Source organism: Diachasmimorpha longicaudata, chromosome 1 (genome assembly GCF_034640455.1).
Source record: "Diachasmimorpha longicaudata isolate KC_UGA_2023 chromosome 1, iyDiaLong2, whole genome shotgun sequence".
NCBI classification, from domain to species: Eukaryota; Metazoa; Arthropoda; class Insecta; order Hymenoptera; family Braconidae; genus Diachasmimorpha; species Diachasmimorpha longicaudata.
The window spans coordinates 10,316,897-10,341,176 of record NC_087225.1 but is presented as its reverse complement, the minus strand read 5'-3'; the positions used below and the strand labels follow the sequence as shown (position 1 = coordinate 10,341,176).

The window sequence follows — 24,280 nt, the reverse complement described above, 5'->3', positions numbered from 1 at the left end:
TTATTTGACATTTGCCACTCAATGACAATGTTTTTTCTCAGTGGATTATCGACCTTCAACTCCACGGCCAGGCCATGACCCCTCACCCCCACGAATTTCCGTCTCCATTCAGGAGGACAAACTGCGAATTGTTCATGTGGGCAGCACTGTGAGGTATCAGTGCACAGGAAAATCATTGGATAATGTGAGTAATGATTACAATAAGCTTTTTTCATAGCGAAGAGGAAAACTCTCTCGCGCTAACTCCCCCGAGCGTGATTAGTTATTGGGAGTTTACTGTTTCATTGAGCTCTTTTCACTCTTTGGTTTTAAAAATTTATCCCCTAAGCGCTTGATTAATTTTCACAGAATCAAGTTCGTATACGATGGGAGAAAGAAGGTGGAAGACTACCAGATCGCAGTTCGGATGACGCTCATGGACTCCTCGTTATTCGGGATGTTAAAGTATCAGACAGTGGTGTTTACATTTGTCATGCTACTGACGGCGTTAACATCGCCGATCAGAGAGTTACTCTCACGGTTGGAGGTAAGATTTTGGAAAATATTTGACGACACCGGCTCCTAATGATTATTTTATAGATAAAAGATATTAAAGAAACAATTATCATATGCAAATATAATTTGAATTTTGTTCCCACTTGTCTCATGAAATTTAATGACAAAGTTGACAATTACAATGGACGCAGCATTTCCCAAAAGTCTTCTATATATTCCAGGTATCACAAGTTTAACGGGAAAAATTTATCAAAGACAACCAAGTAATATAATTTTTTTAAATATCCACAGCTGCCAATCGAATCGAACCAAAGCCCCACATTCGGCCTGCATATCGAGAAGTTCGTGAAGGTGAACCCGTTGAGTTCCATTGTGAAGCCTCTGGCAATCCTCAACCCCAACTGGAATGGATACGCGTCCAAGGTCAAATGAATCCAGAGGCAACATTCGAAAATGGAGTCTGGAGGATACCAGCAGCGACGAAAGCCGATGCGGCTGAGTACAAGTGCATTGCTAGAAATGAATTGGGTGTTCGGGAGCAGACCACTATTTTGTATGTGATTAACAATCCCAACAAACCACCAGCTAAGATTTATCCTGATGTTGGACCTACAATAACACCCCAAGAGTGGACGGGATCCAGTGGGGATACTATCAGAATGGTCTGTACTAGATCAAACTACCATAAGACTGTCCACTGGACGAGATCGGGGGGACTGTCGTTGCCTGCCTCAGCTAGTCAAACAGATGGAATATTAACTATTACCAATCCTGGACCTGCGGATTCAGGTATAAAATCTTGCAAAGGAATTATTTATATTTCTGTTTTAAAATGTTTTCCATAAATCGTTAGTTTCTTTCTTCTATCGATTTCATTTGTAGTAAGTTCGTCCATCCATACGTCCAAAATTCTCATAATATTAGTATTATGCGTATAAATATTAGTGTGTAAATGAGCAGTCGGAATCCTTTACCTCTTTCCATGCCATCTCATGTAATTTCATCTGGTACATCCGCCTGATTAAATATTGTTCCCGCTCTAGGAATTTACATATGCGTGGCAACGAGCGTCCAAGGAACAGAGTCCTCTACCACCTCCAGAATCACGATCCATCCCCGTCGTAATCCTCCAGTGATTAAAGTCGAGCCCGAAAAGCAAACAGTCTCCCAGGGCACAGGTGCAGAAGTCAAATGTCTAATTAACGATCAAAACTCAAACATCGAAGTGAAATGGCTGAAGCACGGAGAGAGTACATTAGGGCCCCGAGCTCAGCAATATGGTAATACCCTGAAGATCGTTCGTCCCCAGGTATCAGATCGAGGTGTCTATATTTGTCGAGCAACAAATGCAGCTGGTGTTTTCGAGGCATCTGCGATAATTGAAGTGTCCCCTCGAGAACTTCCTGCACTTGAAATCTATCCTCAGAATCTTCAGCCCGTTATTCTTGGAGGATCAGCTGATCTCCAATGTCGAGTAATCGCAGGTCATCCCGCTCCTGAGGTCACTTGGTCCCGTCAAGACCGCCGACCTTTTGGATACAACATCGTGAGTCTTCCAGGAGGTCTCCTTCGTCTCATCAATATCACTATTAATGATGGAGGCGGTTATCAATGTACAGCGAGCAATGAAGTTGGATCAACCTCTGCTATAGCTCAACTCGAAGTCCAGTCCATTCCAGTTATCACAATTACACCAAATACCGGAATAATCAGAGTTAGAGAAAACGAGAGAGTAAGATTAACCTGCACTGCTGAGGGATATCCCCAACCGAGCATAGTATGGAACAAACATGGCCAGAATTATCAGCCTGTTTATAACTCATTCCCATCGCCTCACGCTGCTCCACTCTCGGCTATTCACGAAATAGTCTCAATGTCTCGTAATGATGAAGGTTCGTACACATGTCAAGCTGTCAATACAGCCGGAGTTTCGGAAGAACGAGTTCAATTAAGAATAGAAGACGACGACAATAGTGTAGACGAGTATCCACCCTGCAGAGGTGATCAACCCTGTAATAGACCTGAACGTCCAGTCTCTCCAAGCGGAACAGGAGTGAGTATCCCTGAAGATTACGTTAGGATTCCTATAGGCGGCAAGGTGGAGATAAGATGCCAAGTAATTGGTCCTAACGACTCGCGAATTTACCTCGACTGGATTAGATCAGATCGCCGAGCCTTGCCAATAGGCAGCACAGTATATCGCGGAGTATTGACTATCCCGAACGTAGGCAGAGACGCAGTTGGAGAATACATCTGTCGCGGTTTGGATAAGGATAATACTGAGTTGTTCAGAGCCAAGAGTCATTTGGAAGTCATATCATTACCCAGAATTGAGTTGAATCCCAGCACTCAGACAGTTGCCCCTGGAGAGAGTCCGTCAATAGTTTGTACAGCCACTGGGGATCAACCTCTGACCATTCAATGGAGCTCTATCGGTAGGCAACTGCCTTCCAGTGTTACTGATGACAATGGAGTTTTAAGATTCCACGGTATCACGTACACTGATGCTGGAAAATATGTGTGTAAAGCAACAAATTCAGCTGGAACTGCCGAAGCTGTTGCTGAAGTACTTGTCAATGCTGAAATCTACAGAGATCCTGGCATCAGAGCTGTCGAACGGGATATTAATGCAGTCGCAGGGACGTCCATAAAACTGAGATGTGATACCAGAGAGAGGGTGCAGATTCACTGGATGAGAGAGAATATGCACCTGCCGAGAAATGCTCGTATACAGAACAATCAGTTGCAACTGGAGAGAGTCAGACCGGAGGACAGTGGACGATACATCTGTCAAATTACCAATGACAAAGGAGGAGTCTCCAGCGATTACGTTAATGTCCACGTCTCACGTAAGTATTCAATAGTTTAAACATTTTTCAACTCTTGTAGTTCAATAATTTATATATCTTATTTTATATGTTGTAAATTTGCTTGACTCTCTGGTTTTACCCAACTCTTTTTTATCCTGGATCAAGTCGAAAAACTTCATTCAAAGGAAGAATAATGCGTGATGATTCCATAGAGTGAAAGGGACGAGTTTAATATTTATGAGTTTGCCACTTTAAATTCTGAAACAACGACGGGTTATTATTTAGTAGTTAATCCGCTTCCGGATTGCATGCCAATGTACCATACGGTACAGTGTGTCAACGGGCTGTACCTGTGCAGAAGCCAAGAGTGCATAACATTGGATAATATTTGTGACGGCTATGCACACTGCAGCGATGCATCTGATGAACGTTACTGCAGGATCACGCAATGCCGACAATATCTGCAACGACGACGCGGTTTGTTCTGTGATCCTTTGTGTCGTGTTTATCATCTATGTGTTATTATCGTCTTTTATTTAGTGGTTAGATGGTATTTTTCACTTTTTTTCATTTTATTTTATTATAGTTGTAGCATTTCTCTTCCACTACTGTCCACGAAATTTATGTGAAAAAGACACAATTTATTTTTTATTATTTTTATACATAAATGGGAAATCATTATTCACTATCAGAATGAGAAGTATCATCCAGAGAAATCGTGAATATTTCCATTGTTTTTCGATTTTCTTCAATTTTGTTTGTCTTGTTGCTGCTATTGTGTGGAAATAACATTGCAGATCATTTCCATAAACATCACTGTAAATTCATGTAATAATGTGTCTTTTTCACAATGTACTGTGACTGCCCTGTTTTGAATAGAGTGATAAGAATAGTGAATTTAATTTTTCCAGCACCGGCAGGGCCAGTAGTTCACATAGAACCGTCCACTGATGTTGTCAATATTGGAGATACATTTGATCTTCGTTGCATATTCTCTTCGAGACAAACGGAAATCCCTACGTACAGGTGGTACAAGGCGGAGGATGGATCACTTCCGGCTACTGCGCAAGTCTATGAGGATAAATTGAGGATTGTTAATGTCCAGATGACGGATAGTGGAGTTTACAAATGTCGAGTTGATACACCTGAAGGGAACTTTGAGCAGGATTATAATCTTATTGTCCAAGGTGAATTTACATTTTCAAACCATTAATTTTGTCCATCATGTTTAAAACTAACATATATTAACAATCATTTATTAATACGCAATTATTATTTTTTCCATTGCCGATTGAATATTGTACGTAATGTAAGTAATTGCTTATTGTGAATTGATCGGATGAATATTCATTGTTCTATTTCGTAAAATAGGGTTGTCTTAAATTTTTCGTGACTTCAGGTGGTGAAAATGACGAACCAGCAATTGAAATGAAGAGTGTTCCTTACGGCGCCAGCATAGAGATGGACTGTCGTGTTGACTTTGATGGGCCCATAACATATAAATGGAGCAAGCTTAATGGTATGCTTCCAGAAGCCTTCACATACCAAGTAAGTTATTTAAAAATAGGAGTACATCTATTTACGTGTAAATTATATGCCATCGGATGTGGTAAGAAGAATTTTGTTTTCCTTATTCAGAATAAGTTGAAATTGATGAAAGTTCGTGCGGAAGATGCGGGCACGTACATTTGCACAGCATCAAATGGCCCTGCAACATCGGAAGTACCAACAGTTCTCGTTGTCACTGGGGTTGTACCCCACTTTAATCAGGCACCTCTTAGTTACATCGCACTGAGGCCCCTTCATGATTCTTACGGAAAACATAATATCGAAGTGTCATTCAAGTCAGAGAGCTACGATGGTATTATTATGTATAATGCCGAATCTTCTGATGGTAATGGAGACTATGTCATTCTGTTTTTGAGCGAAGGATTCCCTGAATTCAGGTAAACACTCGTAACATTTTTGTCTTAACTAAGGGTCAACCACTGAATAATTGGCATGGAATACTTCACACAATGATATATATAAGTTCATTAAAAATTATTCAATTCACTATTCAGATTTAACTTGGGCTCTGGACCAGCCATAATTCGAGCTCGAAAACCCATAACCTTGGGTGAATGGCACACAGTGAAACTCCAACGTATCAATAAAAATGGATTAATGCTTGTCGATGGAGAGGGCCCTTACAAAGGCATTGCCGGCGGTAGACGAGAAAAGTTGGACGTTAAAGAGCCACTTTACATCGGAGGTGTGCCCGATCACGTCATGTTAAATCCCAGTACAGAAGCCAAACGCATCGGTTTCGTCGGTTGTGTATCAAGAATTGTCGTCGAGGATGAGACCATTGATCTCATTGGAAATCAAACAGACAGCGATGGAGTTACAACTTGCGAAACGTGCGCTGAAAATCCGTGCCATAATTCTGGAGTATGTCAGGAGGCGCCAACCAAGGAGGGATACTCTTGTCTTTGTCGGGCAGGATATACAGGGACGCACTGCGATTTTAATGGGCAGTCATGTCACCCAGGTAACCAAACAATTGAACATGAAAGAAATTGACGTTTTTTCATTACGGAATGAACGCCATTGTGGCTTCCACATGGAAACATTAATCTGGCTATACAATGCAACAGCAATTTCTTCATTTGTTTGTTCAGATGCTTGTGGTCCTGGCAGTTGCATGAACACTGACAATGGTTTCAAGTGCCACTGCCCAGAGGGTACATATGGATCGCGCTGTGAACACTCGGGTCAAGTTCATCAGCCGGCATTCAGAAATTCTCGTTCTTTTCTTGCTTACCAATCACCACACAAAAGCGCGAGGCGGTAAGTATAATTTCCAATAATTGTATATCAACTGTTCATTTATTACGGGTTCCTTTCTATTCATATGGTTTTATTTTCAAAAGCCAGGGGTTCAAAGGAGTGCCAGTTAGTTTGAAAATGTTTAATCATTTGGAATTTTTTCTTTAATCAAGTCCATATGATTTCCAGAACACATCTGAGAAGTACCAATCACTCGAAACGATCCTACGAGGGATACTTGGAGAAACTTAAGAAAGAAAGAGCATTAAATCCAAAAAAACACCCCAAGCACCATTCTAAATATTAGAGTTTTTATTATCAATGATCAGTTATGCTAAACTAAATATTAGTTCTATTCAATTCTCTGTTTATGTTTCGTACTGCCAGTAAAGTCTGCCTCACTGGAAATTATCTTCCAAATGTGGTGCTGAACTTGATAAGAAATTGCTAATTAATTATATTGTTTTTGTACAGCTTTTTAATTGAGAAAATTGATTTTTTAACTCAGCTTCCTAAGTCAATATAAATATATTAATTAATAGATGAAGAGTAAATTTATAAAATTCTGGATGAAGCGTTAGAGGGACGTTTAGTCTCTGCCGTTTTGCCTTTAACCACCAATGTAGTTCGTCCGGGGGCGTTAAGGCTTGAACACCATAATTGTTCACTATGACATGCTATTGACAAAAGCTTATGTTTAAGAAAAATGTGTTTGCGTTGTCTGTGTATACAATATTTACTTAATTCGAGGGGAAAGAGGAGATATTAAGTAACAGAATGTTAGTTCAGATATTATTATATTTTCAGCGAACAAATAAAAATTCATATGACAATTTTATTGCTTTAATTTATGTTCTTCTCGATTTATTTTCCCAATTTATAATTTTATGCTTTTTAAGTTGCATTTTCAATTCGTAAGTAATTATTATTTTTCTTTTTATTCAATAGTTATTTTCTAAATGCCTATCTCTGTCTCTATCCATCTGTCTGTATACTATTATAATCATGTTTAAATATATTTAGGTTCAAGCTCGCCATGAATTTCAATCCCTCGGATAATGGAGACGTGATACTTGCGTATTGCTCAGAAACTGATGAGGGTGTTGGTGACTTTGTAGCTGTTGTGATAAAGGATCGACACGTTGAATTTCGTTTTGATGCAGGAAGTGGAACGGCTGTGGTAAGATCGAATTACATTATTCAACCGGGTGTTTGGACCAAGGTCACGATCTATCGAGATTTTAAAAGTGGAAAATTATCGGTTAATGGTGAGAGATACGTTAAGGGACATTCGCCTGGAACTGCTAAACTAGTAACGTTAAATACTCCTGTTTATATTGGAGGTGTCAACAGGACTAAAATCAAAATAAGTAAGAATGTCAATGTAACAAGACATTTTCATGGCTGCATCAATGAGGTAAACTATTAATACTTTTGTTGATGTCGTGTCCACTTGGATTACGTTAAATCAGCTAATTTGTTTATTTACCCTTGGTGAATAGTTGGCGATATATGGAGAAGATTTACACCTGTTAAACTCGACAATTGACCTAGCTAACATTGAAGACTGTGAAATACCAGCAATACCTTGGAGTCACAGTTCACCACTTCCAACTGTTCCAATATTCCGTCACGAAACTCCGTCGCCCTCAGTAATTTACACATCGATGACTCCTGTCTACAATCCATGTGATGAGAATCCATGTCAACATGGGCTCTGCCAAATTTCTGACAGCTACAATGGCTATTCTTGCACGTGTGAATATGGATACGTGGGAATTAATTGTGAAAATGTGCTTAGACAATGCGAAATGCTGAAACCTTGTAAAAATGGAGGGAGTTGTTTGGAAATGCGTGGAGCTTATAAATGCGATTGTCCACTTCGGTTTACTGGCAACAGTTGTGAAAAACGTAAATTTTAATGATGTAATTATGAGTAGTTTATTGACAAAGTGAGTATTTGTACTTTTCTCATTTTTCAGAGGTAGAAATAGCTTATGATGTCGCATTCAGAGGAGACGGCTGGTTGGAACTGGATCGTACTGTGATGACACATGAGGAAGAACGTGAAGTAATGGGCTTTGAGATATCGACTAACAGAACTCATGGGCTGATAATGTGGCATGGGCAGCCGGCGAACGATCTTAACCCAGATGATTACATTGCTCTTGGAATTATTGATGGGTAAAATACGAATTGATTGATTTTGTGTTAGGATCTGTATCAATTGCTTCTAGATATCTCGACTAAAGGGGAAAAGCACAAGGGCATTGAGTTGGTAAATTTTTTCATTTAACATTTCAGATACATCGAGTATCAGTATAATTTGGGCTCAGGTCCAGCTTTAATTCGCGTAACATCCCAGCGTGTGGACGACGGTGAACGCCACAGAATAATTCTGAAACGTCAAGGTACCGATGGTAGTATTGAATTAAATGGTGAGCATACCGAGAGTGGTGTTAGCGATGGATTAAAGCGAATACTTAATGCACGTGGCAACGTATATCTCGGTGGTGTGCCGGATTATGCCATGACATATGGAAGATACTACAGCGGCTTGTCTGGCTGTATTTATACACTCGAAGTTCAGGACTCGGGTGCTATTGATATTGGGGAAAAGTCTATTAGGGGAAAAAATGTTTTTCCCTGTACGCGGTGAGTACATATCATAATTCATCCAAATACTAATTTTTTTCACTTTTAAGCAGTAATAATCAGCTGAATGTGCAATAAAATGAAACGGTGGGTAAAATAAAATAGCAGAAAAAGGACTTATATCCGGGGGCAACTGCTTATCTGTAAGAATATCATTCTCAGAGTCAGGAAACGTCTTATGCCGGGTATCCTTCGCGGATGAGGAGGGGATAGACTCATTAATGACGAGGTCTTTATTTGATTGCTAGGGAATCTGGCATTTATGTCAAATAGTCAATACGCTGTAGTAGGGGTTGGAATATTATAGATATTGTTTTTCGACTGTTTCATTCTGTCCCATTGTTTCATTTTACGTCACTCTCGCCTATAATAAATTATATCATCTCAACTATCTTTCACGCTGCATTTAGAGTAAGATGGAATCCCTCCTCTTTGGTATTCACTGACAGTGATACTGACGGTTTCGATGCATTCATACCACCTCCACCCGTCAACATAATCCACCCAAAACCTACTGTTAATTTAGCTTCATACTATTCTAAAAATTGCAATCCCCGGATTATGATTCAGCTAATGTGCAATAGTCTTATCGCTGCAACAGTGCCTCGCAATGTCTTGACGGTCTCAATGAATATAATCCTAGGAAATTTCGTTGAATATTGGTTAATCTATTATTAGATATTCTATTGCTTTGTTGATTATTTCAAGATTTACGATGGAACGGAAAAAGTCTAGATATTCAATGCTTGATCAAATATCCCTGGAAATGCATATCAGGTGTGAAGGAACGTGTGATTAAAAGGTAGCCAGGGATCTTAGTTGAACAGAGAAATAGCATTTTTTTGTGCGAGTTATGTCAATACAGATTTATTTTAAAAAAGATGATAATGTTTATATATCGACAAGATCTTCCAAGGCGGGGCGAATGGAGATAGTAATGTGGTAATTAAGTGATTCGCTTTTAACTCTATACCCGTGCTTTAAAATTATCAAACAAATTCGTCTAATCGATGTGCATATCGTACATTATAGAAGAATATAAGCGTAAAAATTGATTCTATGCTGAAAGGGGCTGCAAGCAGAAAAGAAACGGTGTAAAGTTGATGACGAGGAAAATTAATGTACCACTGGAGATTTCCCCAGCGATCCAAATGCTCCATGTTCCTCTGTGCTCTCCAAATATTGAAACCCTATGAAAAATTACATTCTTCTACTAACGCTCGGACATTTAATTTTACACTGAGAAAACTTACATTAAAATTATGAAAGTATTTTTGCAAATAGAGGTATTTTTAAAGATAATTTTAAATAGTTCGTGATGATTTTTTTATTGGAATAGAAACGTCATAGTCCAGTAGTAAATAGGTTTTTGCTTTTTAGACGTGAATAAAATTTCATCAGTGTAAAAATAAATATGAGTATAGCTTACGCTAATTGCCCACTTTTATACAACTATTCAAAGTTATGTAGACGCCTACGATTTGCATGACATGAGTTGCCTGTAATTTTTTAAAACGATACAACAATAAGACGACAAAAAAATACTCAATACGCATTTTTGACATTTTACTGTACTGAAGAAGGAGACAAAATTTTCGTATGTATTCATTGAAGAATTTTATACATTGCGCAGAAGATGAACAAGAAGGACAGCAGAATACCTCTGATTTAATAATTAACTGGGAAGTGCGGATAATAATTTTTTCACTGCCAGTGTTTCATTTACAATATTCTGAGTAATCAAAAATTTACACATGAAATAGAATCTCCCATTTTTGTTGCTTCAGTTGATAATGGAACCCATGAGGATTGCACACAAGTGAGCGATCAATTTATTCATTAATTAGTTCTTCTTTTTGAACGTATTGGAATAAAAAAACTTCAGTAATTATGATAGATGCAATTAAAAATTGTGAAAGTATGCAATGCAAGTGGCGAATATGACAACAAAAACATAATGAAAGTGTAGCTGATACTGTTATGTATAAATTATATAAATTGAAAGGACAATAAATATAGTTTTGATAAATAATCTATTGATTCATTTAAATCCAATATTTATTTGAAGATACAGTTAGATGTCAGAAACATGTTAATAACAATAAAATTTTGAAGATAGTTGTGACACGTCTAGGGGAGGATCAGCAAGTGTTGTCATCGAGACTGTTCATCAATAGGGCCATATCATCTGTCAGTGTAACAATTTCATTGAATATCAGTTGTTCGAATGTGGAAAAAAAATAATTATTTACCATAATTACTTTATTAATATCCTCTTCTATCATCGCTGACTCCAATACTTCCATGCAGAGGTCCAAGACTTCCAGAGAGTCTGCCAGAGTCGGCCACGTATACGAGGGCCAGAGTTGCAGCAAAGAATGCCAATTTCAATACTTTCACGAAGGCCATTTTAAAATCACTAGAGGATGATTCTAGCACTGATCAAATATTACAACACTGTTTGATGTTTGGTAAACGTATGAGTTTCAACGAAGCGTACCTCGCCTTAAATAGTGGAGCTCTTGTCTATTGTCACCGGTATTATCATTATTAATTAGACGAAACAAGTTTGACGAAATTGTCTACAAGTATGGAGATCATTTTCAATAAAATATTAATATCTCAAATCCTGATAACTCGTTTAGATGGAGAGAAGTGTAAAGTAGTGGCCTTGAAGAAGACAACAAATGCAGTAAATTGATGAAATTTATTATTGTAATAATTTATCCGAGGTAATTGCGGAAATGGAGAATTCACTTATTTCTAATTGCGCTGTCGACATATTCCTTATAACAGATGAGTAGCTAAACGGCGGTAATTATGAAGAAAATATTGCCTGGATATTTTATGATAATTATTTGATGATCAGTGATTTTCGAGTCCAATTTTTTAGCTATATCATAAAGCTAACACATATCACATTCCTGATTCTCTTATAAAGAACGTCTACAAAATTCCCATCTCATAGATATACGGCAGGAAGGGTTCAAATGCTTTCATCCACTCATCAATAGAATAGTTTGATAAATATAATTTATTCACTAAATTTAATGACAAATAATGTCTCCTTGATGATTTGCAATAAAAATTACTTTTTGCTTCTTTTTACAAAGAATAAATATTAAAATATTATTATACAATAAATGTAGACGCAGACGAACGAACCTTTATACAAAAAAGGGAATCTCATACGGAATAAATTAATTAAGTATTTGATTAATGGCCATAATGTACAATTTTAAACTGTTACTACAAGCTACGTATCGATTTTGTAGCCGGAGATAAAAGGTAAGCCAGTGCCGACTTCTTTTTGATAATTGACATAGTCATCACCGAAGAAGTTTAAAAGTGTGATCTCCTCTAGAACTACACGGTCATGGAAGAACCTCCAGGATGCTATTGTATATGCTAGAAGACAGAATGGATTCTGGAGAATTAACTGAAAATGAAAGACACACAATTAATCAAAGTTTTTTTTTCCATTACTATTTTTTCAAGATCAATCAAAGATGTCTATTCGATTCTATAAGTATGGAAAAATAATGCATTCTATTTTCCAAAATGTGGATCAAATTAACTTATTCTCAATTTATTTAATTGACGAGAGAAGAGAAGCTAAGGCCGAATTTCAATATTAATGGGTAATTAATGTAACCATTGAATAATATTAGCCAGGTGGTCCAACCAAAATATAAGTTAATTTGGAATTGATGATTGTTCTCATACTTGGCTAGATGTACTCAGAAAAAAAGGAAACTAACCTGAGTCCCGATGGACCAGTAGAACCATCCCACATAACTGGGATGCCGACAGAGCTTGTAGACGCCATGAGTCACCAGTTCATGATCAGCAGACTTTTCAGTCTGCACGAGATGATTGAAATTGTGTTTCGCAGTGAACATGGCCAGTTTTCTGAGGGCCTCCCCACAGGCACACATAAGCATACCTAAATATGTGATGAAGGAGATTTCCTTCATGCCTGGGAAGTACTGCCTCTCGATGAAAAATTCAAGCCAACTGGAACCAGCAGCAATTCCATATGCCACACTGTGCCTCAATACAAAGCTGTCAATGGAGACTGCTTTTGGATTTGACCATGCGATCGCCAAGAATTCAGAGTAATGAAAGGTCGAGAGAACTGACATGTACATTCCAAAGCATTTCCACGATTCTGGGGCAAATAGGGCTATTATAATTCCTATGCCGAGGGTGTATCCCAGGAAGACAGACCTCACAGCAACCTTAAATACAAAAAAGTCCATTTTTATTGGATAAACGACGAACTTGACTTTATCAAGTGACACAACTGGATACATCAACTCACTTGGTAAACAAATCCTCTGAAAGCCAGCAACACCAGTAAATTTAGAAAAACAAATTGAAAGACATGTATAAACCAAATATTTCTGAATAAATCATGGAGATAGGAGTCGAACTCGATCCTCAACAGGACTTCAGGCAGGCCAACGAGGACAGAAGCTGCGAGAAAACATCCTAAACTAATTTGTCCGTCTTTGCAAAGTGTCATTATGATTAATTAGCTTTCACTATCTGTTATTTTAATTGTTGCGAAGACCTACTAGGTTATGATTTCGCTCAGGTTCACTTGTGTACACTCAAAGTTCAACTACAACCACATCGAAGGGATGATTTTTAATGTCAGCTCGTTGTTAACGATGAAGTCAGTGATTTTTTATATTATTTTAACATTTTCTGAAGCAGAGAAGTCAATTGATTCATTCTGGTGGATGTTTACGTGCCGGTGAGAGAATTCGTATGTAGATAACTGGCAGGTGATGGTTTTTCGCAAAATGAATTACAGTTCTATCGTCTTAAAATGTTTCTTCAGTTTCTCATATATTTTTAAATAAATAATAAACAATCCCACATGAGTTTAGCCGACACATTAGTAAAAATTGATATTTTTCAGTAGTTTCACTCCATATCAATGGAGAATCGTTTGTAGTTCTGTAATTAATTTGTTTAATAACTGGTTAGGAGAACATATGGGGGGGCTCCGTTCGTACTTGCACAAATTTAATAATGCACAACTGAACAGGAAATTTTCAAACTGTGAGAGCACCACTGTGCAGGGATCCAACTATTGGGAGAAAAAGCTCGGCTGTACATGTGGCGCTGCTTCGGTTAAACAGCGTGGACAAGGTAGAGATTGATTCCGTGTTGACTGCAATCGGTATGAGCTAAAGTTTCCGGTTGGAACTAAGAGATCGCAGTATGTATCACATAATGAGAGAATTGGCTATCGAACAAGTATCAGCGATTCTACCGGGTGTCCACTTATTTTATTTTTCTCATTTTTATTTCATAAATATAAATTTTATTTCATACATATAAATGGGATATAAATGACGGTAAATAAGAAAATTGGAATAAATAATCTTCATTTTATTATTCTTTGCAATGATTAAAAATTAAATAATTGTGCAAATCCAAGTGCGAGACTGTCAAACGATCAATAAGAAATAGCAACGAATGAAACATGCAAAGAGTACATGCTGCAGTGGTCTGTTGCAATAACTTTAGACACAAATTATTCTAAATAAACTATTCTTTATATAATATTTACAATATTTTGATCGATATTAAAAATTTTATAAGTAAGGACAACTTTTCCCTTAGAAGATTGACTGGAAATTCGATTCATGATTAGCCATTTTCATACACAGAGTATCCTTGAGTCAATCCGTAATTGATACACGGAAAATTAATTAATAAAAAAAAATAGTGAATTGAATAGTTTGATTTTTCTTCTGTTTTTTGATGGTTAATTTCAGTTTTTTATTATGAAATTGTCCCTCCGATAATTTTGAAATCCGCTGAAAATACATAATTGAAAACCCGCAGAAAGTGTGTGATTAAAATCACAGGAGCGTTCAATATTTAGACATAATTATTCGATTTATTATAAATTAATCAAGTTGGAACTTATAGTGAGCAAGCAAATAATTCAATTTTTTTTGAAAATCGATTGCTCAAGACCAAACTATTTAGGGGAGAATGAAACCCTTTAATCAATTAATTTTGAGTGATAGTCTAGTGACGGAGGGGAGTAATCGATATATAAACATATTTATATTCATATACGTTAAGAATTAATTGGGGGCGGTCCTGGTACCTTCCATATGAAGCGCAAGGAATTGTTTGGGTGCATACATTGCTCAATAAAAAAATCGGGGTATTACATTGTCGTTCGCATGTTAATAAATAATTCTCACATCCCCACACCCCAGTGCCATTTAAATTTTTTGATTCAAAATGGCCGCTGAGACCAGTTGTTGGGGTCGTCATTCTGCGCTCATTCCAGGATTTTTTCAAAAAATGTGCAGAAGAAACATTTTCTGAGAAGAAAATAAATTAATGGGGGGTGTCATTTACATGAGGGTTAATTCTTATAAATCAATCAATAGCTATGCGACAAAAGACACTAAATCTTTTCAAACAGGCATGCTGGCTGATAGACGACCTGATTGTCTGACACGTGGCTCCCCCGTGTTAGACCCTAGCTGCGTTTGTTTTTTTGTATTAATTCTGAATAAAAATTTCCATTTAATTTTTTTGTACTTTTCAGCATAACGAAGCGAAAATGCTACTTAAAAGAGAAATAAATTAATGGGAGATGTCATTTGTCTGAGAGTTAATTCTTATAAATAAATAGCTGTAAGATAAATGACACTAAATCTTTTCAAACCGGTGCGCGGGCTGATGCCCCACGTGATTGGCTGACACACGGGAGCCACTGGTTCGATCCTAGCTGCGATTGATTTTTTTTTATTGTTAGTGATTTTAATCACACACTTTCTGCGGGTTTTCAATTATGTATTTTCAGCGGATTTCAAAATTATCGGAGGGACAATTTCATAATAAAAAACTGAAATTAACCATCAAAAAACAGAAGAAAAATCAAACTATTCAATTCACTATTTTTTTTTATTAATTAATTTTCCGTGTATCAATTACGGATTGACTCAAGGATACTCTGTGTATGAAAATGGCTAATCATGAATCGAATTTCCAGTCAATCTTCTAAGGGAAAAGTTGTCCTTACTTATAAAATTTTTAATATCGATCAAAATATTGTAAATATTATATAAAGAATAGTTTATTTAGAATAATTTGTGTCTAAAGTTATTGCAACAGACCACTGCCGCATGTACTCTTTGCATGTTTCATTCGTTGCTATTTCTTATTGATCGTTTGACAGTCTCGCACTTGGATTTGCACAATTATTTAATTTTTAATCATTGCAAAGAATAATAAAATGAAGATTATTTATTCCAATTTTCTTATTTACCGTCATTTATATCCCATTTATATGTATGAAATAAAATTTATATTTATGAAATAAAAATGAGAAAAATAAAATAAGTGGACACCCGGTAGAATCGCTGATACTTGTTCGATAGCCAATTCTCTCATTATGTGATACATACTGCGATCTCTTAGTTCCAACCGGAAACTTTAGCTCATACCGATTGCAGTCAACACGGAATCAATCTCTACCTTGTCCACGCTGTTTAACCGAAGCAGCGCCACATGTACAGCCGAGCTTTTTCTCCCAATAGTTGGATCCCTGCACAGTGGTGCTCTCACAGTTTGAAAATTTCCTGTTCAGTTGTGCATTGTTAAATTTGTGCAAGTACGAACGGAGCCCCCCCGAACATATATAACACACAGAGGTCACTATGTGCGGCTGGCCGGGGTTACCGACGGCTGATCTACAGCGACCCTACGCCATCAAATCTACTTCCATTATTTATTTAAAAATAAATGAGACACTAACAAAACATTCTACTTTCACTACAAACGAGTATCAGTCTAGTACAAACGATAGAATTAGCTCATTTTGCGAAAAGAAATCACCTATCGGCTATCTACATACCGAATGGCGAGACAAACTGCTGGCTGGGTTTTCATTTAAAGACGGAAATCAGTGTGCAGTTGTGTGTAGAGGGCATTTGAAACAGTTCAAAACACCCGCCATTTTGTGTTCAAACGGAAAGCATTTCCCTTATTTTTACTGTAAATAATGCAATCAACTTTTCTGCTACCCGATTATCCAGAGGAATCGCAATTTTATTTTCTAACACACATTGGGCCACACGGCAGTGGTGGGGGGAAAGCCAACCAATATGGCGACAAAGGTATACATTCCATGGGTACGCGCTCGTTGTTCTCAGTCTCATTTCGTTAATTTTTGGGGGGTTTTAAGTAGTTTTTCGTTATTATTATGTGCTATAAGTGAATAAACATATGTTTAGAAGATAATTATGGTGAGTGAATGTGGAAATATGAGTGGAAAGTGTGTATTTTCAACTGCAATGAAATTGGACACCGGCGTCCTTTCGTCATCCTGCCGTGTTTTTTGGAAATAATAATAACAAGCAATAAACTGAGAAATGCAGGAAAAGAAATTGAGAAATGCAGGAAAAGAATATTGAACAGTGAAAATTACTGAGAATATAGCGAGAAATAAAAATCAAAATATTTGTGTTAATACATGACGCACTCTATTCCTTTGTTTGGAGTGCGTGCAACGCAGTTGGCATTGGGTTCTCCCAGCTCTCAACGGCATTGTCCGCAGTGACCGTGTTGGCGCGATTTTGAGTGGTAAAGTGATTGTTTGATAATTATTTATAAAGTGATCATTGTTGACAAAAAATTTTTTTTCGTGTATCAGTGCCTCTTTGTAAGTGATTTTTTTAAATAAGTGATGCAGTGAAGTGAGTGAAAAAATGTGTTGTGTTGTGTCCCGGTAAAATTGTCTCCTCTGCGAGACTACCACCGGCCGAAGGCCGGGGTAAAGGACGCATAGCATTGGCGGCGCCCAGGAACCGAACCCACAATTCTTGCCATCCCAGTATGACACTGTAACCAGCCGGCCACTGCTGCCGGTAAGTACCTTTGCATTTTTCATATTTTGTCAATGCTATTTGAGAGTTTAATATGGAGATTAAACTACTGCCTGCCAAAGTATCAATACTGAAAGCTATTGGAGAATATCTGGAACTCTAGGGCGAACCGTGCTATCATTTATTTGGGCAAAAAATGACCCAAATGCTCGGATAACGTCAATGAACATTTTATTACTGATTGCCCACTGAAACTGTCAATCAGTTCTATGACGCAAAAAATAATTGCTTCCAGTAATTCCAATGTCTATGTCCCTCTGCGTCGTTCTCTCTCTTTTTATGGTCATTTGTGATGCAGCAATAAATTTATTGCGTTGATGCAGCCTCTGTAGCTCCACAGTCCTGTTCGGTTTGTTCCAAAATCATTCTGATTGATCGTTCTGCCGGCAGTTTAATTATCCCTTACTAGTCATTCGAAATATCATTTACTCTCTGTGTTTGCCATTCAATGATTGTGAGTCAGAAATACACATCCTCTTTTCCCCTAATTAACAATTCAATATCCGTTGCATCGAATGGTGAATGGAGCCAATCGATCTGTCCCCTCCGCCACCGAGGCACTCATCTAATTAAGCACGATTGTCTCATCATGAGCTAATTTAACTGTCACAGTAGCTTCTGCTCAATTTCGCAATCATAATGAAAAAAAAATCAAAATTCCTATCAAGCCTGTTATTAATTAAATCCTCCAACTTAATTAGACTCGTGGCTATCCTTGCACTTGAATATTTAGATTAAAATGCTGGAAAAAAATGTCAGCGACTCGGAGAAATGATTAAATGCCCAACAGCCCCACAAAATTCCAACGTAGCAAAACGACACCCACGAGGCATTTACGTCGGTAGTGAATTGTCTGGGGGGTCATGACTAACTTTGAGTAACTAATGGCGGCTGAAATCTCAACTATTCGTTATTTATTCATTTCCCAGGAGAAGTTAAAGGCAGATTAGGATTAATTTTTATTAGGTGAACCATATTGTGGTGTGTTGAGTTATTCAGAATGTCGATTTTCTTTGTGGATCCAACATGTTCAATCAGTAATCCAATCATGCATGTATGCATGGTACCCAAGTGCAGGGTATCAGAATGAAGAAGTGATGATGTATAGCCTTGTTAGATATAATAATTAGCATTTTAGATGTCTGAAAAACTAGAATAACTAGCGCCCCAGATCTAATTCCGACCCAATGACCCCCAATACCCGCACTACCACTGGAGATAATGTGGGGGCCTTGAATGGGTTTCAATAATGGAAATCGTCGATCTTCATCTCTAGGATGAAAATGGGAAGGTATTTTTATGAATTACCATTGGAGAGGACGTCATTGCGTGTAACCTTGGAACGTACTCCAAGAAACAGAGCCTTGGGGGTGGCAGGGAGGTAGGATGCGGTCGATGTGACGGCGTCAGACCTTCTGGCACCGCGCTATTCACCTTCTGCCTGAATATGTTTACAGTATTCCATTTCCAAAAAAAAACAACTAAGTCATTGTGTTTATTGCGGCGAGAACGTGATTTTTTTTTTGCTCTGCAATATATTTAAATCAGTTCACCATATTCTGGAAATAGAATTTATGGAAATTGTATTGGGTATGTAAATAAAATTTCGATTCGTCGAACCGACGAATCAGTGGGGAAAATTCAATTGTTGAAGTGAATTGATGGGCATTGAATGTGATTATAATTGCGCTGGAAAGCTAGGGAAATTCACCATGTAAAATACTATTTATAATTCCATTTTACTCCAATAGTTTCGCTGGGGCAGACGGAATCTCTTTTACAGATGAAATGTTTTTTTTTAATCAATCATTGAGGAGTTATTGGAGCAGAAGTACCGTTTGAATAGTATTTTAAATGAGAGATTGGGATGGAAATGTTGAGGTCTGAACGAAGAATATTTATATTTAGTTGGTTTCAAAATACTTTTAATGCCATGAAGTACATTAAATTTTCATCATACAGTGTTCAATACTGATGACACCTAAACGTGTCGCCATCAAGTTTGATTGGAATAGGATAATTATGCGTAAGGTCAGAGGGCAGATGTTGGATATGCAAATTGTATTACTCGACTGGGTTTAGAATCGGGAGCCCATGTGTACATGCCGTCTGTTGCCGTCGACGCTAATATCGTTTACATCCTTTTGGGTATTGGGTGAACTTGTGACGCTTCAAACCCATCTTCATCGTTACAATTAACGTTAATTACCAGCAGTTAATTATTTAATTTATCCCATTTTGATATGTAAAACTACACAGAGTCAATTTATTTACAGCCAAGTGTGCAAAATTATAAAACTGAGATCATTTTCAGAGATTTTCGGAGATTTTCTCAATATTTTTCATATCACCTTTGAATATATATCTCTATTTGCTACAGCATTAATAATCGTTCAATCTATGGATTTAAATATTATTTTTAAATGGTAATTTTATCCTTCGGTTTTAGAGAAGTCAACCAATTGTTAATTATAGTAAATGGCTGGGACCATTAAGTCTATATAAAAAATATTTGCCGTTCGTTTTGATTATCCATTCTTTTGTTTGCTTTCAATGTTTGATTTTCGTTTCTTTGGCTCTTCCATAAGGATACAAAAAAAAATAGTTTAAGTCATTTGTACCTATTAAACAGGATCTGGATGCGGTGCCAGTAATTGCATGCTGGTCGATTTAGCGATCTGTAATCAACCAGAAAATTGAGATAGCATAGTGAAGTAGAATGAAAAAAAAATGGAGAGGGTTGAGAATCAATACACTTGTGCCAGCTCACTCGTACTCACCTGTTGTTTAGATTGCTTTGGTTTTCTAGCGTAGACATTCAGGACACGACAGTTACATGCCACTGACAGTGCAACAGCAAGTCCCTGTATGAGAACAAAGTTAATTAATACGATTCAGTGATACGAAATTGAAAGCATTTCTATAAAATCACGAGATGATTATATTTTCCATCCAAATTAATTAAAAACATTCAGCTTTTTCTGTTTTTAATTCTTCATGAGGGCGAATAATCGAAAATTCTCAAATGTGACAAATAAACGTCCGGTGAATAGAACTAGATTTACCGGAGATAAAAGGAAAAAGTAGGGACGAAATTACATTTCTGGAGCAGGTGCTTCAAAAAATCAGAAAAAAAATGGTTAATGGTTTTTTATCTTTCCAATCATGGAAAAAATCGTGATCAGCTGTTAAGGGTGGGCATCAGCTATTAGCACATTAGATTTGGGAAATTACATGTTTTTATGTGATTCTAATTTGTTGGGAAATTTTCTTCTGACGTATATTTTGTATTGCCATTGAAATAGTAAAATGCAGAGAATATTTTGTGAATGGAAAAGCCGTGACTTTGGAGAAGCATTGAAATTTTAATCATCTCTGTGGAAAATGAAAAATATGAGAGAACCTGTAGTGAATGTCCTGTACAGAAAATAGCCCAGAGTACGGGCACTCTCCATACTCTGGATGCTATTCCACAGCCCGCAATGAGACCCACTGTTAGGCAAATCTTGAGAAATAGCATCAATTGTAGAGCTCGTCGCCTCTTTATTTTATCTCGCTGCTTCACATCCAATTGCATGCTGCATGTATATCTGAGAAAAATACCCCATAATTTATAATGATGTTGAGATATAAGGGTAACGTTTCACTCAATTTATTCGTGACTCCTTTGAAATTCTCATTTCTAAATTGATATAAAATATCATTTATATGATTTTTTTCATGAAAATTATACTTTCTCAGTGGAGTATGTGCTCTCATGACTTGTTAATAGTTTTCAAACACTGGGAAATTGAAAAACTTTAAAGTGAAAAGCAAAAAAATTATTGGTATCGCAAAATAAAGGGATTTTTTTTATTAAACTCCGCCATTGGAATCGGCAAGTATCCACCCCCCTCCAATAGTGAATTTATTACCGTGGCTGAACGCGTTTGCCTCTCAGGTGATTTCATTTTCCGCAATAAAAAAAAACAGAATTTTCACATAACTCTTATTTGCCATTCCACTCAACCCATTCCACAATTTCTATTATTTCTGTAAGGGAAATTCTAATTTAATATCGAGATGCAATTTATTGATTACCGTGCAACAATGGCCGCTTTCAGAAGATAATAACCCGAGATAAGTAGAAGTAGAACAATCGGTAGACCGTAAGTGTAGACAGTCGCTCGAGAGCCGAGAAACCTGAAAAATAATGAGATGGTTTACATTAGTTATTCCGGGATACTATTACATAAATTAAAGTAACTCGATCCGGATCAAATATTGAATAAGACATTCTGATGCTTACGAAATTTTATTGTTTTCTTTGCTGTCAATTAATCAGAGGGATGGTTTCTTCTAAATTTTTACCTTTCTCGCTTTCCATAGAAATACTTTCCAACTTTGGGTACTCATAAATTCATCCCTTCCGGGAGTCATAAATTATTTTCCCCAATGACTTTAAAGTTCTCGTTTATTTATAATTTACTGGACTTTTGTTTCTTTTTTTATGTCGATTGCTGTATTTTTTCAACTCCATTTATGACCGACGTATTTTAGTATTTTTATTTTTCAATCTTCGTTGAATTGACCACCAACTGCACGTCCGTACCTACATCCGGGATGAAACTTGGTATTTTATATTTCCAAGTATTTTGCATGATTTCCATGCACAAACAAAAGCCTAAAAATATAAGGATTTCAAAGCTTTCATTCGAAAGCCAAAAACAGAGTGCAGTGAAAGAATGGAACTGGGGATCGTTCGACAAGTTAATACTCCATCCCTTTTGTGTCCTTTTCATTGTCCTGAGCTAGCATCCAAATGGCTTGATTCAATGTTCACGATCAATTTATCATTTCACCGAGAGAGGCACTCGAGGAGTATCGATAGTGATCCATTTGCATCAAAGTGCCAATATTATCATCAAAGGAATAATTAAATTCCAGAAATGCAATGTAGGAATTTTAAGGTTCACCAAGGGACTATTAACAATCTCCAGGAAATAACGAAGTAATACTACATCTCGATAATTCAAATAAAATAACTTCACTGCACTTGAACATTTCCAGAGTAACAGAAAAAATAGTCGATGGAAAAGATAAAAGGAGATGTAGTAATATGACATGGTAAGAAATCCGCTTGAGAGTGAATTGAAGTTCTGAATGGTTGGATATATGGAATCAGGCTTTTATTGCACATTGGAGGATCTTCTCCTGATCCTCAACACATTGGCTAGTCTCAGTGGTACGCTTTGTATTATCGGCACTTCTAGAGTATTTCTATGGAAAGTTAAATAAGACACGTGAATCCAAGAATAACTGTGAGAGATGGCAGTATTCAATATTCTCGTTCAGTGAATCGATAGAGAAGAAGGAATCCATTGAAACCACAGGGAAAAAAAAAATATCATCCACCATTCGCTTTGATTCAAAAGTCTCATCTGAGTGAAAAATGAAAGGAAAAAAAAAAGGCTCACCAGCAGTTGAATGGCGTTAAATCCTTGATGTTCCACAGATCGCTGCTCTCCTTATTCTGAATGTAGACTGATCCCACCAGCGTTACCAATGGAGCTCCCCATGCAAATACACTGTATTTGAGATAAGTTGGTGGGTCATCACGACATGGTACTGATGCCACTGTAGCGTAGAGATGATGACACATTGCAGCTAGCCAACAGACTACGGACACTCTCAAGTATTGGAGGCTCAGACCAAGAGATATACAGAGCTCAGGATCCTAAAAAGTGAAGAAAAAAGTGAGATAATGGGAAATTATGGTGATAAGATTTTATACATGGCATTTTAGATTGAGATCCACTGAATGGTGTGGAGTAACAACGTGGATTCAAGGGAGTGGTAACGGACATCTTTCGGTGAATTTCACAGAGTCATGACGAGGAAAGATAACGTTGTCAGCGAAAAACGGAACATCGATGGCTAGCCCAGAGTTAGGAAGCTATGTCTGACGTCATTTCGACACTTAAACTTGATACGAATTTCTTGTCAGTGGAAATAGCACGTTTGTCATAGATTTTGGTAATTGAGAAAGTCACAGGATTCACCAGAATTGGTGCACTCTCCTTTTATGTTTTTTTCTTTACTAGGGCTGTAAAATGTTTAATGCTTGCATTGGAAATTACTTCGTTTTATTCTTCAAAATTCGATGTTCGAGTTTTATAACGTCATACGACTTAATGGCTTCTTTTCCACAAATGTACGGAGATCAGAAGAACTTTAGAGAACTGTAATCATCTGCACTGCGAAAAAGCACCTCTAGAAGAGAAACTTCAGGTTTTTTAAATAATTTTTTTTGTCCTCTGCGAGTTGAAAACCATTTTTTTTATGGTACATCCTCTCTACCATACACATTACAAGTTTTTGGATACACTCTGGACTCTTGTTAGGTATTTTGGTGGTTTAGAAGCTCTCAGAGTTTTGCAAATTTGATGTATTCTTCTTTCATTAATTTTTTTCCCAATCTCTTCTACCGTGAGTCGGAAAATAATCATGCTTCCATTGGAAATTATTTTATTTTCGCTCTCAAAATTTTATTTTCGAATTTTATAACGTCATTCGGCTTAGTGGTTTCGTATTCACGAA

General features: G+C 37.1%; 4 protein-coding genes across 32 annotated transcripts in view; 2 read left to right on the top strand and 2 right to left on the bottom strand.

Annotated features, from left to right (window-relative positions):
- Positions 1-6,963, top strand: part of LOC135165755 (basement membrane-specific heparan sulfate proteoglycan core protein-like) — a 63,718-nt gene extending 56,755 nt beyond the window's left edge. For 24 of the 26 annotated variants that reach the window (XM_064127411.1, XM_064127420.1, XM_064127395.1 and 21 more), the window contains 11 exons: positions 42-184; positions 349-526; positions 787-1,284; positions 1,539-3,344; positions 3,591-3,782; positions 4,217-4,492; positions 4,705-4,853; positions 4,944-5,251; positions 5,369-5,838; positions 5,969-6,137; positions 6,306-6,963. In XM_064127411.1, coding sequence (XP_063983481.1) covers positions 42-184; positions 349-526; positions 787-1,284; positions 1,539-3,344; positions 3,591-3,782; positions 4,217-4,492; positions 4,705-4,853; positions 4,944-5,251; positions 5,369-5,838; positions 5,969-6,137; positions 6,306-6,423 — 4,307 coding nt within the window. In that variant the 3' untranslated portion in view covers positions 6,424-6,963. The remainder of the gene's footprint in view (positions 1-41; positions 185-348; positions 527-786; positions 1,285-1,538; positions 3,345-3,590; positions 3,783-4,216; positions 4,493-4,704; positions 4,854-4,943; positions 5,252-5,368; positions 5,839-5,968; positions 6,138-6,305) is intronic. The other 2 variants (XM_064127367.1, XM_064127403.1) reach the window with 2 other exon arrangements.
- Positions 6,964-7,111: 148 nt separating this feature from the next.
- On the top strand, positions 7,112-11,187 carry LOC135165858 (basement membrane-specific heparan sulfate proteoglycan core protein-like). 3 transcript variants are annotated; one of them, XR_010299587.1, is made up of 6 exons: positions 7,112-7,533; positions 7,619-8,027; positions 8,099-8,300; positions 8,421-8,771; positions 9,182-9,713; positions 9,804-11,187. XR_010299587.1 is itself a non-coding variant. In XM_064127623.1 (5 exons), exons 1-5 carry the CDS (start codon positions 7,153-7,155, stop codon positions 9,811-9,813), a joined length of 1,353 nt encoding a protein of 450 aa, XP_063983693.1. In that variant the 5' UTR covers positions 7,112-7,152; the 3' UTR covers positions 9,814-11,187. The 3 variants fall into 3 exon arrangements, 2 of the variants coding, with proteins under 2 accessions (XP_063983693.1, XP_063983679.1); XM_064127623.1 differs by lacking the exon at positions 9,182-9,713; XM_064127609.1 differs by having other exon boundaries at positions 9,182-11,187.
- Positions 10,812-13,810, bottom strand: LOC135165889 (protein-S-isoprenylcysteine O-methyltransferase). Of its 2 annotated transcripts, none has more exons than XM_064127683.1 (4): positions 13,096-13,810; positions 12,533-13,012; positions 11,024-12,210; positions 10,812-10,959 (listed from the first exon to the last, which is right to left on the bottom strand). In XM_064127683.1, the coding sequence occupies exons 1-3, from the start codon at positions 13,297-13,299 to the stop codon at positions 12,028-12,030; spliced, it is 867 nt and encodes a 288-aa protein (XP_063983753.1). In that variant the 5' UTR covers positions 13,300-13,810; the 3' UTR covers positions 10,812-10,959; positions 11,024-12,027. The 2 variants fall into 2 exon arrangements, with proteins under 2 accessions (XP_063983753.1, XP_063983742.1); XM_064127672.1 differs by having other exon boundaries at positions 11,033-12,210.
- Positions 13,811-19,598: 5,788 nt separating this feature from the next.
- The window catches only part of LOC135169517 (latrophilin-like protein LAT-2), a 28,396-nt gene continuing 23,714 nt past the window's right edge, over positions 19,599-24,280 (bottom strand). The window contains exons 4-8 of the mRNA XM_064134586.1: positions 23,158-23,417; positions 21,782-21,883; positions 21,105-21,291; positions 20,482-20,565; positions 19,599-20,379 (exon numbers count right to left, since the gene is read on the bottom strand). Coding sequence (XP_063990656.1) covers positions 20,326-20,379; positions 20,482-20,565; positions 21,105-21,291; positions 21,782-21,883; positions 23,158-23,417 — 687 coding nt within the window. The 3' untranslated portion in view covers positions 19,599-20,325. The remainder of the gene's footprint in view (positions 20,380-20,481; positions 20,566-21,104; positions 21,292-21,781; positions 21,884-23,157; positions 23,418-24,280) is intronic.

Coding starts and splice junctions, on each gene's coding strand:
- LOC135165858 (XM_064127609.1), top strand. CDS start 7,153: ATGAATTTCAATCCCTCGGATAATGGAGACGTGATACTTGCGTATTGC. Junction 8,028..8,098: donor TGGCAACAGTTGTGAAAAAC/GTAAATTTTAAT, acceptor CTCATTTTTCAG/AGGTAGAAATAGCTTATGAT. Junction 8,772..9,181: donor AATGTTTTTCCCTGTACGCG/GTGAGTACATAT, acceptor CGCTGCATTTAG/AGTAAGATGGAATCCCTCCT.
- LOC135165889 (XM_064127683.1), bottom strand. CDS start 13,299: ATGACACTTTGCAAAGACGGACAAATTAGTTTAGGATGTTTTCTCGCA. Junction 13,013..13,095: donor TCAGAGGATTTGTTTACCAA/GTGAGTTGATGT, acceptor TTTGTATTTAAG/GTTGCTGTGAGGTCTGTCTT. Junction 12,211..12,532: donor ACTGGTCCATCGGGACTCAG/GTTAGTTTCCTT, acceptor TTTCATTTTCAG/TTAATTCTCCAGAATCCATT.